Source organism: Triturus cristatus, chromosome 6 (genome assembly GCF_964204655.1).
Source record: "Triturus cristatus chromosome 6, aTriCri1.1, whole genome shotgun sequence".
Lineage (NCBI taxonomy): Eukaryota > Metazoa > Chordata > Amphibia > Caudata > Salamandridae > Triturus > Triturus cristatus.
This window is the reverse complement of record NC_140589.1, coordinates 1,264,550,805-1,264,567,043: the sequence shown is the minus strand read 5'-3', so window position 1 is coordinate 1,264,567,043 and position 16,239 is coordinate 1,264,550,805. Positions and strand designations below refer to the sequence as shown.

The following is a 16,239-nucleotide window of genomic DNA, read 5'->3' as shown; positions in this document are numbered from 1 at the left end:
AGGTGCTTTTTTATTAACTCTTTGTTCCTTGGTCTGCCAAAAGACAAACACAAAGATAGAGACTGCCATCCAGGAGTTATTGGGTAACGTAGGCCTTTACGGTAGTGATAAACCAGCACTGTCAGCACTTGTGCTAGCTTTGGTACCAAAACTATTTAGGAGCAGAGCTGAAGTCAGGCTTGTTGCCATTTTGCCCAAGTTGTTACCTGCGCTGTTTTCTGTACTATCTGCTTGCTTAAAAGGTCAAACAACAAGAGGAGAGGAGTTGGCCGAACGGCTAGGGCGGTCGACCTCCAACCTGGGGAACCGGGCTCGAGTCTCAGCAATGATGCTGAACATCCTGTGATTCTGGGCAAATCACTCAATCTCCCGTGCCTAACAAAAACACGAATGTGTCCTCATGTAACGCAACTGGTGCTATGTAAAGCGCTCTGATACCCGATTGCGGGTCAAGTTCAGGCTATATAAAACTCCGAGAATTTTTTTTTTTTTAGAAGAAAACAGGAGCAAACGAGGTATCACATCAGTTTGCAGAAGTTGCTGTGCATTTTCTTTTCACAAGTGTAGATGAAGAGCCAAGCCAGTGTTATTTGCAACAGGGTGTTTAGCTCCATACTTTGCAGTGAGATCTAAGCTTTGCCGTTATCCCCTTGCAATTGCTGTAGTTTTGTCCCATGCTCTTTGCCCTCACGGCCTGAAACCATCAAGTCATGCTCTGGTCTTCCCCTTCCTGAGCTATTCTTTTAACTTAAGCTTTTCTAAAAATGGCATAACTTATTGTCGACAGCACTTGATGTGATGTATCAACTCTCTCCACACTTAAGAAACATTATGCTCAGCTTATGATGTGGATTCGGGGGGGGGGGGCAGTGTGATGGTCCAACGTGATCTCCCTGTCCCAGCAGATTATTCTTTTTGCCTTGATGCAGGACTGAGAGCACCAAACCTCTAAATCATTGCATGGTTTAGTGTGCTAAGAGATGGGTACAAAAACATCCCAGTAAATATTGAGGAAACAGAAGAATGCAGCAATGTCTAGATACTTGGATGTTCTAAACAAGCTTACGGATAGGGAAGATGGGGTTGTTCCAAGCATCCCCACAGGGTGCAAAGAGAGCAAACAGCCCTTAAGCATGCACATCAGATACCACTGTGCCAAAATACCATTGAATGTTTCAAAGGAATATGTAATATGGTGAAGCCAGGTGAACTGGAGCATCGTTAAGGTATGCGAAATAAGATTCAAGGGTGAAAACAGATTTAAGGAGTTACTCATACCAATGTGGAAAGACGGAACAAGTGATCTGTTCTGTAGTAGTCTTTTGGGACCACATATGACTAAGTTAACTCTGAAAACACGAATGGAATAGATACCGGAGGTAAAAAAAAACTTGGAAATACAAGAAAGTGGGAGATGTAGTCATGGTGAACTAAGGGAGATAAGATAGTCAAATGTGCTGTATTAGGAATCTTAAAGGGATCTAACCTTTCCAAAGATGAAGTTCTGAAATGTTTGCAGGTCAAACTACTCCCAAATTGTACATTTTAAAAAGAAAAATTATTTAACGCCAATAAATGTGCAAGCCAATACTAAGTGAAGGCAAACTTTAGATACGGGTTCTTTCTCGGACTGTGCAATATATAGCAAAGCCTGATATAGCACCACGACACACAATGAGTGGAAATTTGAATTTTCTCTAACCAGATATAAAAAGGGAATTGATAAACATATACAAAACATGAGTAAGAGAAAAACAACTAAAATATGGTTGGATTCAAGGCAGGGATGGTAACCACCACAAAAAATACACATTGCTCAACCCACCCTATAAACACATCTATCGGCCAAAAAAACGGAGTTGAGGGTTTCAGTAAGTAGGAAGTGATGGCGCTCAGCAAATATGCTTATAGGGAGTCTGGTTGAACACGTACGTATGGTGCTAAACAGGAAGGGGAGACCCTGAATAACCCCTCAATGTGTGTAGGGAAGACCCTAAAACAAACTAGTACAACATGGTCCTGTGCACACATACAAAATAAAATGCATAGATGTAATGTTATTCACAAATGATACGTTCAGAGTGCTTCTGTGACACTGAAAATTCTTTATTCTTTAAGAGAAACGCAACCAGCCGACACGTGTTTCGTCGGGGAAAAGTAATCCCACGACTCTTCAGGGCTGTGAATAGTTGCTTGAGCGAAATGTATTCCCAAGACCGGTGATAATTCCAACCCGGCTGGGTACAAGGTGGAAGTGGAAAGATAAAGGGGCATCAAGTGAATCTAAAATAGAGGTTCCTAAGAAATAATGCCGCAAGTAAGACGAGAAGTAGTTCGCAAGTGGTACTAGACATACGAGTAGACTGAATCCAACCGTAATGCGGTAAGAGTAAATTCAGAGCAAAGTTGACAAGTGGGACGAACACGGGTATGTGTTCCCCATAAATATTTCAGATGAGAAGCAATGGCACGTCCTGGCGGCAAAATCCAATCGCGTGTGTGGCGCCCCACTTGTCAACTTTGCTCTGCATTTTATCACCGGTCTTGGGAATACATTTCGCTCAAGCAACTATTCACAGCCCTGAAGAGTCGTGGGATTACTTTTCCCCGACGAAACATGTGTCGGCTGGTTGCGTTTCTCTTAAAGAATAAAGAATTTCCAGTGTCACAGAAGCACTCTGAACGTATCATTTGTGAATAACATTACATCTATGCATTTTATTTTGTATGTGTGCACAGGACCATGTTGTACATCTATCGGCCAAACCATTCCTTATCTTGAGAAAGCACCTTCATTTTGAAAAGCATTAAATTCTGGCTACAAATAATAGTCTACAAAGCAGTCCAATCGCCACAAAAATATGTACTGAAGTAAAATATAAGAAAATGTATTAGCTAGTGAAAAAGTAGCATTGCCCTAATGCACTGGGAGAAAAAAATGGGCTATCAAGCCAAGAACGGACCGCAGTTATGGCTGGGGTAATGCAAAACACAAATGCAAAGTCCACAATGAAATGTTTGACATGGGGAAAAAAATTGAAATAAGGGTAGATGAAGGGCTGAACCAATAACCCCACCTCCAATAGATTAATGGTGGTTTGTAAAACAGTGCCCATAACATGAGCTTTGGGATTCAAGGTAAGGTCAGCCAGCATTTTAAGACCACAACAAAACAAAAATCTGAAAATGCTAGTCATATCTGATAGCATTGCCAAACATAATAACATTGCATGTGCAAAGTACTCTTGTTTGGCAATTTGATGCCAACATATTTCTCCCTATTTACATTTCAATCTATTATAAAATAACTATCCACCCAACGAACTTGCACTCCTTACATTTTATACGGCATCCTTCCTCGCCGATACTCTCTTGGAGCCACATATCTCAAGTTAAAAACAACTGATCAACCTAAAGTCTGTCTCATCGCAAAATAAATTCACAAGACAGGCAGTACCGACGTTTTAAAGGCAAAGTATCAACCGTATATAAGGATTTACCCTTAAAAGCTGATAATTATACCATCTACATCCAAGAACCAGTGGGCAGTAAAACGGTCCACTCACTTCCACTACTAGGTATGAACTAACACAGTGTTAAATAAAATATGCATTAGCATCGCTACCCATGGGTGAACGTGAGGGAGCCAAGTTTTATCTGGTTGGAGGTAATCCAGGGACGAATTGAGCCCCCACACTAGCGGTGCCTAATGCTGGCCTGAAAGGACTTGATCCAGACCAAATGTTCAGACACAAATTTACACACACTGACACTAAACAGGAGTAATATGCATAGTCAATGGTTAGCTTGAAATTTGGCACCGGTTTCAACCCTGCAAGACCAATATTGGACAGCCTGTCCCACACCTATTTAGATGAGCAGCATGAATAAGAAAACATTCCTCTACTGATCACTTGGTATGAAATTTGCAGCACAAAACACCCACGCTCCAAATACGACAGGACCTTGATGTGGAAAGCGACATCCGCCAAAATACACAGAGGCTTTTTTTAATTTGTTTTAAGAACACCACATGCATTCTGGGTGGGATCACAGGTTACTCCGATATGACATCAAATATCATTGCGTAGCATTTCACAATCGGGATTACAGCAAATTGCCCAACGAACAGACTTGGAGCTTTGTTGCTATTTTATCTCCCCAGCAGACTCTTTTGAACTGCTGAGATAAAGTATGAACAGAAGGCTCAAAGATCAGTCCTTGAATCTTCTCGCTATCTTAAACGGGAGTGACTATTTTTCTCGAGCCACACATGTATTGCCAAGAGTGCAAAGATTAGCAATGTGACCATATCTAATGGAACGAGACACTGAAAGTTCAATTCTCTCGGTCATTTGTGTACAAAGTAATTCATTTCCGAGACACCTGGTCCGTAGCATCAAGGCGGCACGTGGGAACTTTGAGGCAGAGTGGTTGGGTACTTGTATAGCTGGGCAACATAATTTGTGGAGGTTCGAGACACCACAGTGACCGGACATGACATATATAAATATTTTTATAAACTGGGTAATGTATGGGCAGTCCAGGTTCTAGGAGAGGTAGGGGGGACAGCCGGAGCAGTTCAGCCGCGATGATTAAGTGGTGGGCCTTGAACATAGGCGTGAATGGAGGAAGCGGGCACCAGCTCCAAATTCATGAGGGAACATTCCAGGAGATGAAGGTGTGGTGGGTAGATTGATGTACAAAAAGGCCAGTGCCGTTTTTCCTGTCTTACATGTACCATTTTGCCACACTTCCCTTTTTATTTCTTACCTTAATTTTATACTGAACAGTTTTAAAATGTTATTTTGTATAAAATAAACATTTTTGTTGAAACACTAGAGCAGTCTAGAGATGCTCTATGACCTTACAACGAGGCGGTAGAGTCTCTGAGGGCATACCTACAAATTGAACATTATTTGGAGGGTGTTGCCCTCCTTGGACTCCTCTTCGTTCTCCAAACAAAATGCCTACCAGAGATTTCAATGGGCTCTCTCACCCTGAAAACTTCACCATCCCCATCCTAGGACAGTCAGATGGGTGAGAGGGGGCTGCCATTGGATATCTGCACAGTGATCTCAGAATCTCTACTGGACAGAGAGCATGCAGGCGGTGCACCTGGTATTCGAGCAGCCAGGGAGATCTTAATGAACAACAAAAACACTGGCGGTGTGAAGACAAACTTCAGTCTATGTGTAAGCCTACAAACAAATAGACGTGTTTTGGAAGATACATCCATATTTCACAGGGCAAAAGAAATCACCGTTTCCCATGGAAGTTTGGACAGCATTAGCAAACCTAACTATCATATTCAGATAGAGAAGTGGGTGGATCACTTTTCTGCACTTTATGCCAAAGATGATACTACTGCTATTATACCCGAGCCCAGAGCACTAAACACTCTCCTCTATGGTACATCTACAGATGTTGAACTAGCTTATAGTCTTGAAGACACATGCAAGGCAGTTAATCGATTAAAATCAGCAAGAGCTCCTGGACCCTGTTCCCATTCCTGGTGACCTGTTCAAATCAGAGGCCCTAATCTGGGCACCGCACATTAATATTATATCAAATGTCGTCACTGCAGGTGGAGAAATTCCCAGCTCTTGGAGGGGCGCAGACATTATTGCAGTGTGCAAGTGAGGAGACACTTCCAGTCCAGTGAACTATAGGCCCATTAGTCTAATTGACAACCTGCACACACAAAAAATCACGAGTATTGGACAAATTACAGGCCTGAATGGAAGCAAACTGTATTCTTTCACCTCTACAGGCAGGTTTCTGTGCTAAAACAAGTACTTGTGACAAAGTCTTTAGGTTCTCAATCTATGGGGATATGCCAACATTAATACAGTGGTAGTAGGGGAGAATGATTTTGCAAGGTCTCTACTCCCCACTATCCCACACATTTTTCGATGCAGGCATCAAAAGAATTGCAGATATTGCCTCACTCAAGCCTCTGGTGCACTGGTTACGAATCTGGTCCACACCGGAGCTACTCTAGTATCGGGAGGCTCTGAAGGAGTTGTTGAGGATGAATAATGGCAATAAGATTCCCTGGCTGGAACATGTGGCTTCCTGTTTTAAGTTGCTTGGCCTGCCCCATTTATGGGATGACCCGGAGGGGATAAGCAAGGCAGTGATATCTATAGGGAAAGCTAAATACTGGGAATTTGTGTATGACCAATATACCTTGAGCACAAATGCAGGGTTTTTGACTAGTCAATTTCTGAGTTTTAAGCCCGGTCTTAAATTTTAATTATTTCTACATATGATTTCATTGCCACTTCAAAGAGTCTGTACCTGAGATTTCGTCTGGGCTACTTGCCTCGGCTCGAAGGACCTTTGGTGACTGGCATAGAGAGCAAGCATCAGATAAGTACCCAGTGTGTGGCCTAGGGCCTGAAACCGAAGAACGTGTCCTTTTCTTCTGCACCACGTATTAATATCCTCGCAAGTAAGTGCAGGATACACCCAATCTGTGCTGGATACACCCAATCTGTTTACATTTTAAAATTACGCGTTTTTTGATCGCATATAGAACTCTAAAAACAGATACCTCTGACCCGATTGTCTTTGCAATGAGCCATTTTCTGCTGAATGTTTGGTTCAAACGCTCAAAGATGATGTCTTAAGAGTACTGTGACACTCATGCCTTTGTATATTTCATATGGGATTGTGACCTGGTCATATTGTTTTATGTAGATTTTATCTGCTGGATATTCCTTTTATAATATTTAATGTGAACTCATGTCATTTTATTCTTGTATTTTAAATAATGTCTAATTTATGGAGTTTTTTTTACATTTATAACTACCTAGTGATTATAGTTTTGTTAAGTTATGATCTAGTATGTTCTACATAGACATGTTTATTTTATCTAAAGTGAAATATAATCTTGTATTCTTTGATTTTTTTTTAAACCGAATAAAGTTTCTATTGATTGAAAATAAATCGCGGTCTCTGTCTTACCAAAGCTAACAAAAGCTAACATCGATCATTTCAATACACTACAACTGGATGCAAAGTACTTTTTTCCTCCAAGTGCTATTTGCAGAAAAAATATTGCATCATGTCGCCTCCCTTATAAGGAGGTTGCACTTTAGGAAACAAGTTATCTGCATTCACTTATGTCCGCGGGAAAGATTTTGGGGGAGGGGGGTACACCTGACCATACAGTAGTTTATGCACTGACAGCTGCCACTTATTCCCAACACCCTGCAAAGTTGTAAACTAATCTTAACATCCTGGGCGTGTGGTACTCGGCATGACATCGAGAAACACACCCAGGCGAACTATGATCACGAGATCTAGCGGAGAGTGTAAAGGCTAGTGTGGAAACGGACTACTCAGAAATACCATAGTATGTGGTGGGTCGTGACGTCACGATCCGGACAGTATTGAGCTTGAGGCTGGAGCGCACAACAAGACTTATTATGGTAAAAGGGGAAGGCAGAGGTTTTATCTGTGCCCGACAGAGAATAACTGAACTGCGATTAAAGATTTTGGAAATACTCTCGCTCGTGGCCAGCCACTTTTGCGCAATAGGGTGCAAGAGAGTAAGCCTGCAGCTTAAGTCCCCACCACGTGCGTGTTTGGCATGAGTACAGCACTTCAAATCTTGCACAGCGCCCTTCTCGAGGCGACACTTACTTGTGCTCACGAAGCAGTCCGTGATCCTCCTGAAGCAGCCGGCTGTCGGGGAGGCTCCATCCTCCATGGCGGGGAGGGAGGCGGCGCGGAGCCGGGAGCCCCCCAGGGGGACCCTGCGCGGAGGCGGGAGGAGGCTGCAGCCCAGCCCCGCCGCGGCCAGGAGCAGCGCCTTGTGCGGGAGCGGGGCGGCGGTCCGGCGCCTCCGGCTGGCGGCTGCACGCAGGAGGTTGTAGGACCAGAGGCAGCAGCAGGAGTGGTGGAGGTGGTGACGAGAGCCCTGGCTCCGGGGCCAGGCGGCGCCGGGTTCCCCGCACCCTGTGCGGGGCAGCGGCCAGTGCGGGAGGCGCTGCGCGGCGCTGCTGATGCTGCCGGAGGAGGCGGCGGGTGTGCGCTGCGGCTGCTGCAGCGCTGCGCTGCTTCCTGCCTCGGCCTGCCGGGGGGCGGAGGGGCGGGCTAAGGGCGCCGCCGCGGCTGCTGATGGGAGCGCTGCTCTCCGCGCCCCCTCGGACATGCCCCTCTGCTCCAGATGGCGGGCGGTGCCGGGGGCTGGCTCTTGTCTTTCTCTCTCCCTTCTTCACTCCCGTTGGAAGGCAGGAAACTGCACGGCGGCCTCTGAAGAAAGAGGGAGGGACCGGGGAGGAGGGAAAACAAGAAGCCGGTGTCTGCCTCCCACGGGGGCCGCTCTCTCCGTGGAGCTCCCCGGGGCCGCTGCCAAGCACAACATCCCGTGTCACACAAGTCGCTCGCCCCCTCTGCTTTCGTTCTCTTTTCTTGTTCACTTCTCATTCTAATTTCGAGTTTTTTCACCCTTTCCTTCTAATCCTTTAGTTAGTTTCGTTCCTTATATTTTCTGAGCTCCTCGTTTTTACCTTCTCTTCTCATCTAATTTCCCTTCTTCTCATCTAATTTCCCTTCTTTTCTCATTTGTTTCTCCCGTCTTCGCCTACCATTTCCTACGTGCTTCGCTTTTCTGCATTTTTTTAATCGTCCCCCCTTTTGCTCCTTCTCTCTAGTTAAACCATTCCCTGTCTATGTCAAACTTAGTTTCATTATCTCTTTACCATTGTTCCATCTCTTACTTTCTTTTTCTCCTTTTTTTCTTCATTTTCTTCTAATACCAATACCCCACCCCCTCACAATTCCCTTCGTCTTTCTCCACTCTTTCATTACTACTCCCTTTAACCCCTATTCTTTACCATCATTTTTACAGCGTATCATGTTCTCCTCTTTCATTATTTCTCAACGAACTTTCTGTTTTTCTGTACTTCTTATACGTCTGTCTTTCCTTTCATTATGTTAAATATTACATGTCCGTACTTTCTTATACCCTACTTTACCCATTTGTTTGTTTTGTTTTCAACACATTTCCTCCAGTCTTTCCCTTTCTGTTCTCCTTATTCATTTAGCCATTTCCCGAGTTTTCTGTTAGCCACGTTACTGTCTCATTATCCTTTTAATATATATATATTTTATTGTCCTCCTTTTCTATTATCCATCCGCTGTTTTACTTTTTCTTCTATTTTTATTGTCTCCCGTTCTCATTTTCTTCTGATCCTCCTATCTTTCAGAATCTCGCCCTTGTACACTTTTTCTTACGGTCTTTCACCCCAACCCCTGTTTTAAGTATACCGTTTTTAGCAACTGGAAGTTTAAAAAAACAATATACAGTGAACATACAGCAGTTTCCTCTGCTGTGTCGTTGTGTCCTAACAACCCACGCACTTGTGCTTGCATGTAAAATCAATCATCTCGCTGACGTAGAAGAGGTCCTTAACGCACCTGCTCTGTCCCTAAAAGATCACACCCTTTATGTCCCGGTCCCCTTTTTTACTCAGTATAACAGGATGGGGCACCAGCTCAATTATTGCTTCTTAATAAGCCGGCAAGTGTGCTAAAAATGCCAAATTCTTCCTTATGAATGGACCGAATCCCTGGTCTCTTGGCCAGCATGTGTGTTTGAAGAGTTACTGCTACTTCCTCGTACCCGAGTCCACAGTCCTTCCCTTTCATGCCCAGCAGCGAGTGTTGTTGCTATCACTATCACTAGTGCAGCAGGTGCAGTGGCACAGACGCCAATTGTTTAGCGGCGCTCGCTGCAGCCCCATTCGTGCTGCATTTTAGTACGCACATGGTGGGCAAGGGGTACCCTTTTCTTAGGTTGCATTGGGCAGCATGATACTAAAGTTGCGCTCGCGGGCTGCTGGTGTTCTGGAGCTCTCGGAAGAGAGCTGCGCCCCCAAACCATGCGGTCTCGCGCCGGGACACTCGTGTTTTCATTCATGCAAGTATTTTGCAGTAAAGGCACGCGCACTGTCAACCTGCCAACACTGAAAAACAGGGTCCTATAGCGGGTTTGACTAGCACAACACCGCACCTCAGCTCACACGCGTGATCTTGTGCAGATGCATCATTTAATCCACACACCTCATTTAATTCCACACACTGGTTCAAAAAACAGTTGGAAGTTTACTGGTACATGATGTAGTAGTACACGCAGTTCTAAACCTTCTCCACGTTTTTTTTTATCAATGGTGGTAAACCTGTGCCGAAATATATCACTTTTGGATTTTAAAATGTACATTTCAGTGAGCAACCAAACGTCTTACAAGTGCACCTTGCAACCAGCGGCACGAGTGTCCTTTCTCCTGCTTGGGCTGCTTGTTTGGTTGTTCTCTCACTTTAACATGATAACTGCTTCTCTTTGACATTTACACTTGAGGGTGCGTTTGCTGTTTTTTCTAGAAACAGCGGTTCAACGGCGTTTACCTCTAACCCGCTCTATTTTCACCGAGACACTCATCGTCGTGGGTGTATTTTTGAATTTTGGGCGTTAATGTGCAACGCTACATTAACAGCTTTTCAGGGCTGCAGGTGGGAGCACTGCACACCTATGGTAAATAAATAATTACATTACAACAGTGACATCTTCACGTAAACTGGTTTGGATCTTTCAAATAAACAAACGTTTTTTTTTATTTTTTTGCACTTTTCTTCAGTCAGAGCTAAGAGTGTGCACATTTTTAATTTCGAATACGTATTTGCGAACAATTAGGATATTTCAGCCTGCGCCTAGCAGGCGGAGTTTCCTTATTTTCCTACAGATACGCAGAGCGTGGTTAAAAGAAGTCCTGACTGACATTCCCCTTTACTCAATGGTGTTTGGTGGGGGAGGAGGGAATCGGGGGAGGGGGTGCTGCCTCGCTGTCTGTATTTCTAGCGCCAGGACATAATGTAGGACTGGACTATAAGGCAATCTGGCAGTGCTTGTAAGATTGGTCTGACAGGTCGGTATCTGGCTCGCTTTGTGGCTGTTTGTGGGGTTATTTTATGGTCTGGTGGGCCTGTTTTTACAGCTGATTTTTCTGATATTACCACAAACACTGCTAGCCGCAAGCACTTATTCATATAGTCTCCCATACCTTTCAAAACACTTATACAGCTCGAATTTACAAGTTAAAAACTGTACAGATTTGCAAATGTGGGAAACTTTTTTGACTATCTGTTTTACTAATGGGGACTGTTGGACAATGCCTTCTTAGGGGAAATTACCCCAAAACGTTTGTCTTTCTCCTCCCAGTGTTTGCCGACTCGCCCTTAGGAAACTGGGTACCTTACCGCTGTACAGCAGAGGGAAGGTGCACACGCCCGCCTCACCTGTATTGGGCTGGGAGTGTTTATACAATGGATTTTAGGTGGCATACGCTCTGTAAACAGGTACACCACATACCATGGCGGGTACAGCACTGGCTAGAAGTGGGACGCAACACTGAGTGTGCCATCCACTGGCTTAGGAATCGCCGTCAACCCTATCTCAGGTCATGCACCGAAACTGCCCTCATCGCCACCACCGATGACATCAGGACCCTGCTTGACAATTTTCAAACCACAGCCCTCATCCTCCTGGACCTATCAGCCGCCTTAGACACGGTTTGCCAACACACACTATGAACACACCTCCACGAAGCCGGAATCCAAGAGAAGACCTTGGACTGGACCACCTCTTTTCTCTCAGGCAGAACTCAGAGCGTCCGCCTCCCCCTTCCGCTCCAAAGCCACTGAGATCATCTGCAGCGTACCCCAAGGCTCATCCCTCAGCCCTACGTTGTTCAACGTCTACATGGCACCACTCGCCCACGTCGCAAGACAGCACGACCTCAACATCATCTCATACGCCGATGACACCCAGCTGATCCTCTCCCTCACCAAAGACCCCCACATCGCCAAAACCAACCTCCGCGAAGGAATGAAGGCCGTCGCCGACTGGATGAGAAACAGCCGACTGAAGCTTAACTCGGACAAGACGGAGGTCCTCATCCTCGGACCCACCCCCTCAGCCTGGGACGACTCCTGGTGGCCGACCGCACTAGGAGCACCCCCTACACCCACCGACAACGCACGCAACCTAGGGATCCTCGATTCCACCCTCTCCATGATGAAGCAGGTCAACTCCGTCTCCTCCTCCTGCTTCCACACCCTCCGCATGCTTTGCAGGATCTTCAAATGGATCCTCACCGAAATCAGAAGGACGGTCACCCAAGCCTTCGTCAGCAGCAGACTAGACTACGGCAACGCACTCTATGCAGGAGCCCCAGCCAAACTCCTGAAACGGCTCCAACGCATCCAGAACGCCACCGCACGCCTGATCCTTGACATCCCTTGCCGCAGCCACATCACACCCCACCTAAGAGACCTACACTGGCTCCCCATCAACAAGAGGATAATCTTCAAGCTCCTCACCAACGCACACAAGGCACTCCACAACACCGGATCAGCGTATCTCAACAGCCGACTCAGCCTCTACACCCCCACCCGCCAGCTCCGATCCGCAGACCGCGCCCTCGCCACCGTCCCCCGCATCCGAAGAGTGACCACCGGCGGCAGATCATTCTCCTAACTCGCCGCCAAGACATGGAACACCCTCCCCATCCGCCTACGGCAGACCTTCTGACCTTCAGAAAACTTCTCAAAACCTGGCTCTTCAAACAGTAGCACCATCCCCCCCCCCTCCCCCCCAGCGCCTTGAGACCCTCACGGGTATGTAGCGCGCTTTACAAATGCTCTGATTCATTGATTGGGGTGCCATTGCACCCCTGCCTAGGTTGGCATCACGCACTCCTCGGCCAACCATTGATTGGGCCGTCCCATAACATGAGGGCACCGGGGAAGAGGGGTGTTAGGCAGAAGGCCAGTTATAAGCAGATGTATGTTCCCTGCCATAGAGTTTGACTCTACCCATGGATACTCCGGGAGTGTTCCCCATTCCCTGGAGTGGCCTCAGGGCCCTTCTCACATCCTCACTGTCAGGGCCATGTGGAAGTGTGTGCACCTCCCTACACAGATTAGGAAGAGGCTCTGACACACTGTTCCAGACATAGGCTGGTATGCCAAAGTAGACTTGGTGTGTGCACCGGCCTTGATGTTGTTTCTGATACGTGTCCCACCTACAGTGGCAGGCTGGAGGATGCACCATGGCACCCATGGCATTTTAGATAGGTGCCCGGCCTTCCATCTCAGGCTGATAGGCGTATACCTGCATCCCCTGTGTTCTAAACTCTGGGTCAGACCTACCGGGACTGGTCTGCACACTTGCATACATGGTGCTAGCGGCACAGTGCCCGGTCCGCCGTCGCAGGCCAGGAGTGCACAATCGCACTTGAAAGGGGGTTTCCCCATTTCCGACTGGTCCAAGCAGGGAGGTGTGTGCAGTCTTGCACCAAAGGTGCCAGGGTCTGGGTAAGTCACGTGAACTGCCTGTCTTTCCCGCGAGAAAGCACCCGCATCGTTTCTACCCATGTTGGAAAGTGGCGCTGATTCCATGATCTGAAACATGGGCGATCGGTCTTTGCAGACCTGTGGGTGTGCACTGGTATCTATCGTGAGTAAACTCATGGGCAGCGTGCCATTGCAGGCCGCTGTGAGTAGGCGCCCATGATTGCATGTTCCGCCTGCCAAAGCGGGCTTGTGGGTGCACACAGACACTTGTATTAGTGAAACCCGTGTCCAATCTGCTGTGCAGACTCGGGCGTCCGCAGTTGCACCACTGGTGCTGGGAACTATGTGTCCTTCCTGCCATCGTAATTCGGTGTGCGCAATAGCGCACGTGCGCCCTGGTAGTGAGGAATACCTATGTGTGTTTTCACTTTCTATGAGGCCTGCTCTTCCCATAGGTTAACATGGGGAAGTGGTTGACATTACTTCGGACTGCAATAGTGGATTGCAGTGGAGCAGCCTCATGATGTTTCATATCAATGGATTCTCAGTGCCAAACTCCTTTCCATTGGTAAAGTGGGTTTTTGCATAAGTCGCATAGAAATGCCACTTATAGAATATGTCCTCTAAAAAAAGGGAAAGTGGGGGACAAGGAGCTCGATGAAGGTCCAGTGCCCCCAAATAATGAATAAATCAAAATGAAGGGTCACTGTTCCTAAGAGAAGACAGAGGGAGTTGTTTTAGAAAGACAAGAGGGGAAGTCAAGGTGACTTTTACTGGTGCCCTCACACATCCCAAGGGAAGTCATGCTTCATCATAGGGTGGTGCTCCTCGTCAGGCCGGTGCTGCAATGCCCTATGTGTCCCCTGAAGGGTCGCTTTGGTGGAGATCTTTTTGTTTTTACGCCGTATGATGAGTGCGAGGTAGTGCTCGTGCAGTGATGAGTGAATTTAAAAATGGCTAGAGGGTATCCATGTTAATCAGATTTAATGATAGAGATCCCTCTGTAATGGTTAAAAAAACAAAAGGTTGTGGCTGCTAGAGGGTTGTAATGACCCTAAGTAGCTATGATATGCTATGCAAGTGTGTGAGTGAGAAAGACTAAGTCGACATGTTTCACGCTTTTAATAGTCTCAGGAGGAGATCCCTAGTGCTTCTTCAGGATCAAAGAAAAGGTTAGGCAAAGTGTTCGTATATTAAAGATGGCCTACGCAAATGAAGTAGTGCCACCAGTGGGACCCTGGTGGTTGTCCAATCTATGGGACGTAGAGAATAGTCCCCATGAGTCAAACAAGAGGGTGCATTCCATAACAATGATTTTGGTGAAAGGCACAAGAAGCCGCACCTACCCAACCTCTTGTGCGCTCATAGCTGGGGACTCCCTCTGTGTTCTCTTAGTAACTTGTGACCCTTCATTTTGATTTACTTACAGAATTTGGACATTTCTATCCTGCAAGAGACTCGGGAACAGTGGACACCAGGGGTCGATGGGGGAGCACATCTGTGCATTAACCAGTTGACAGCCACAAACTATGAAGATTGAGGCTGTCACACTTAGCCTCTGGGGGCCGGATCATGGCCCCACTAAAGATGACGATCTTCATTCCAAGGCCCCATGTCAGGCAGGCCTCCAATTTAGGAGAGACATCTGTGGTTCAAAGGGAAAACCCCTACCCACCCCGAACTTCAGAGACACACAACAGCATAACTAGAGGTGCCATCCTTCAGCAAAGGGTGAGATACACTTGTGGAGACGTGGGACCAGAGAACCCACACTGCGTGGTGCACATTGTCAGAGGACTCTGTTGTGCACATGTAGGATAACTATCTGAATAGAGCCTGGCCTGGGCCAAGGACCTTCGGAAGTGTGGTGCCCTGAAGTGTGCTTTTCCAGAGCCTGACTGCGGGCTTTCCGGTTTTCTTGGAGATCTTAGGGACATCAAAGATCTCCTGCGAGGGACCAACACCATCTGCCTGTGACATCTGGAGAGTGGTGCCCTCTCAAGTACCCACCTTGGCTACTGAATCTCAACAGGTAGCGTGGTGTGAGCATTAAACTAAGACTTGTGTCTGAACACCAGACTGTCTAATGTGGAGCCCCAGAAATCAAGCCCGCATCTAAAATGTGTGGTTCCTCTACTGAAGGGACCTGACACTCATAAGCGTCTAGGTGGTGTTGAGCGGATTCACCAGTTGCGGGACCCCGCGTAGCCCGTTTCGTCGATCGTGCCGTATCTCTCTCATGCGAAACGCCAACTGCATGCTCATTGCATGCAGTGTCTAATTTATAGGGTGCGACCCTCGGACGTTGGGGTGTACCTGGAGTAGTGCCTCATTTTACCTCATGCAACTCTTATGAACTTGAACCTGTTTGTGTGACCGGACTGGTCCGGGGCAGCTGTGTCATTGTGCACCGGATGTGGTACCTTCATTCCAGGGTGGTATGAAATTGCATCTCTTCGCTCTGTCTGATGGGAACTGCCTTTTGCAGTCTATCTCAACGTGCTTGGCCATTGTGCCTTCTTTCTCAGGAGGTGCAGAATTTGCACCTCATCGTGTTTGAAATCTGAAGTGTCTGGTGCGACTCATAATATCGCGCACAAGGTCGCTGTGCCCAGATTGCCTGGGCAAGATCTGGATCATCATGTACCGATCGGGACACCTCATTCTATCGAGAGTCTCCCTTGTGTTACTCCCCATTCATTGTTTGTTCTCTTGTTGACCCTCATCACAGCGGACGAACTGCCTTCTCCACACCTGGCCCCACCCAAATACATCTTGGCACAATGTAGTAGAAAGAGAGATTATGTTAAAAAAATGCTTCTGAGCAGTGGTGGCTGCCTCAAAAAGAGGGTGATGGGGATGGGGGGTGAAAAA

General features: G+C 46.7%; 1 protein-coding gene across 2 annotated transcripts in view; it reads right to left on the bottom strand.

Moving 5' to 3' along the window:
* The window catches only part of PDE10A (phosphodiesterase 10A), a 1,160,934-nt gene extending 1,152,682 nt beyond the window's left edge, over nt 1–8,252 (bottom strand). For both annotated transcript variants that reach the window (XM_085612212.1, XM_085612213.1), the window contains exon 1: nt 7,654–8,252. In XM_085612212.1, coding sequence (XP_085468338.1) covers nt 7,654–8,164 — 511 coding nt within the window. In that variant the 5' untranslated portion in view covers nt 8,165–8,252. The remainder of the gene's footprint in view (nt 1–7,653) is intronic.
* Between the last annotated feature and the right edge of the window lie 7,987 nt (nt 8,253–16,239).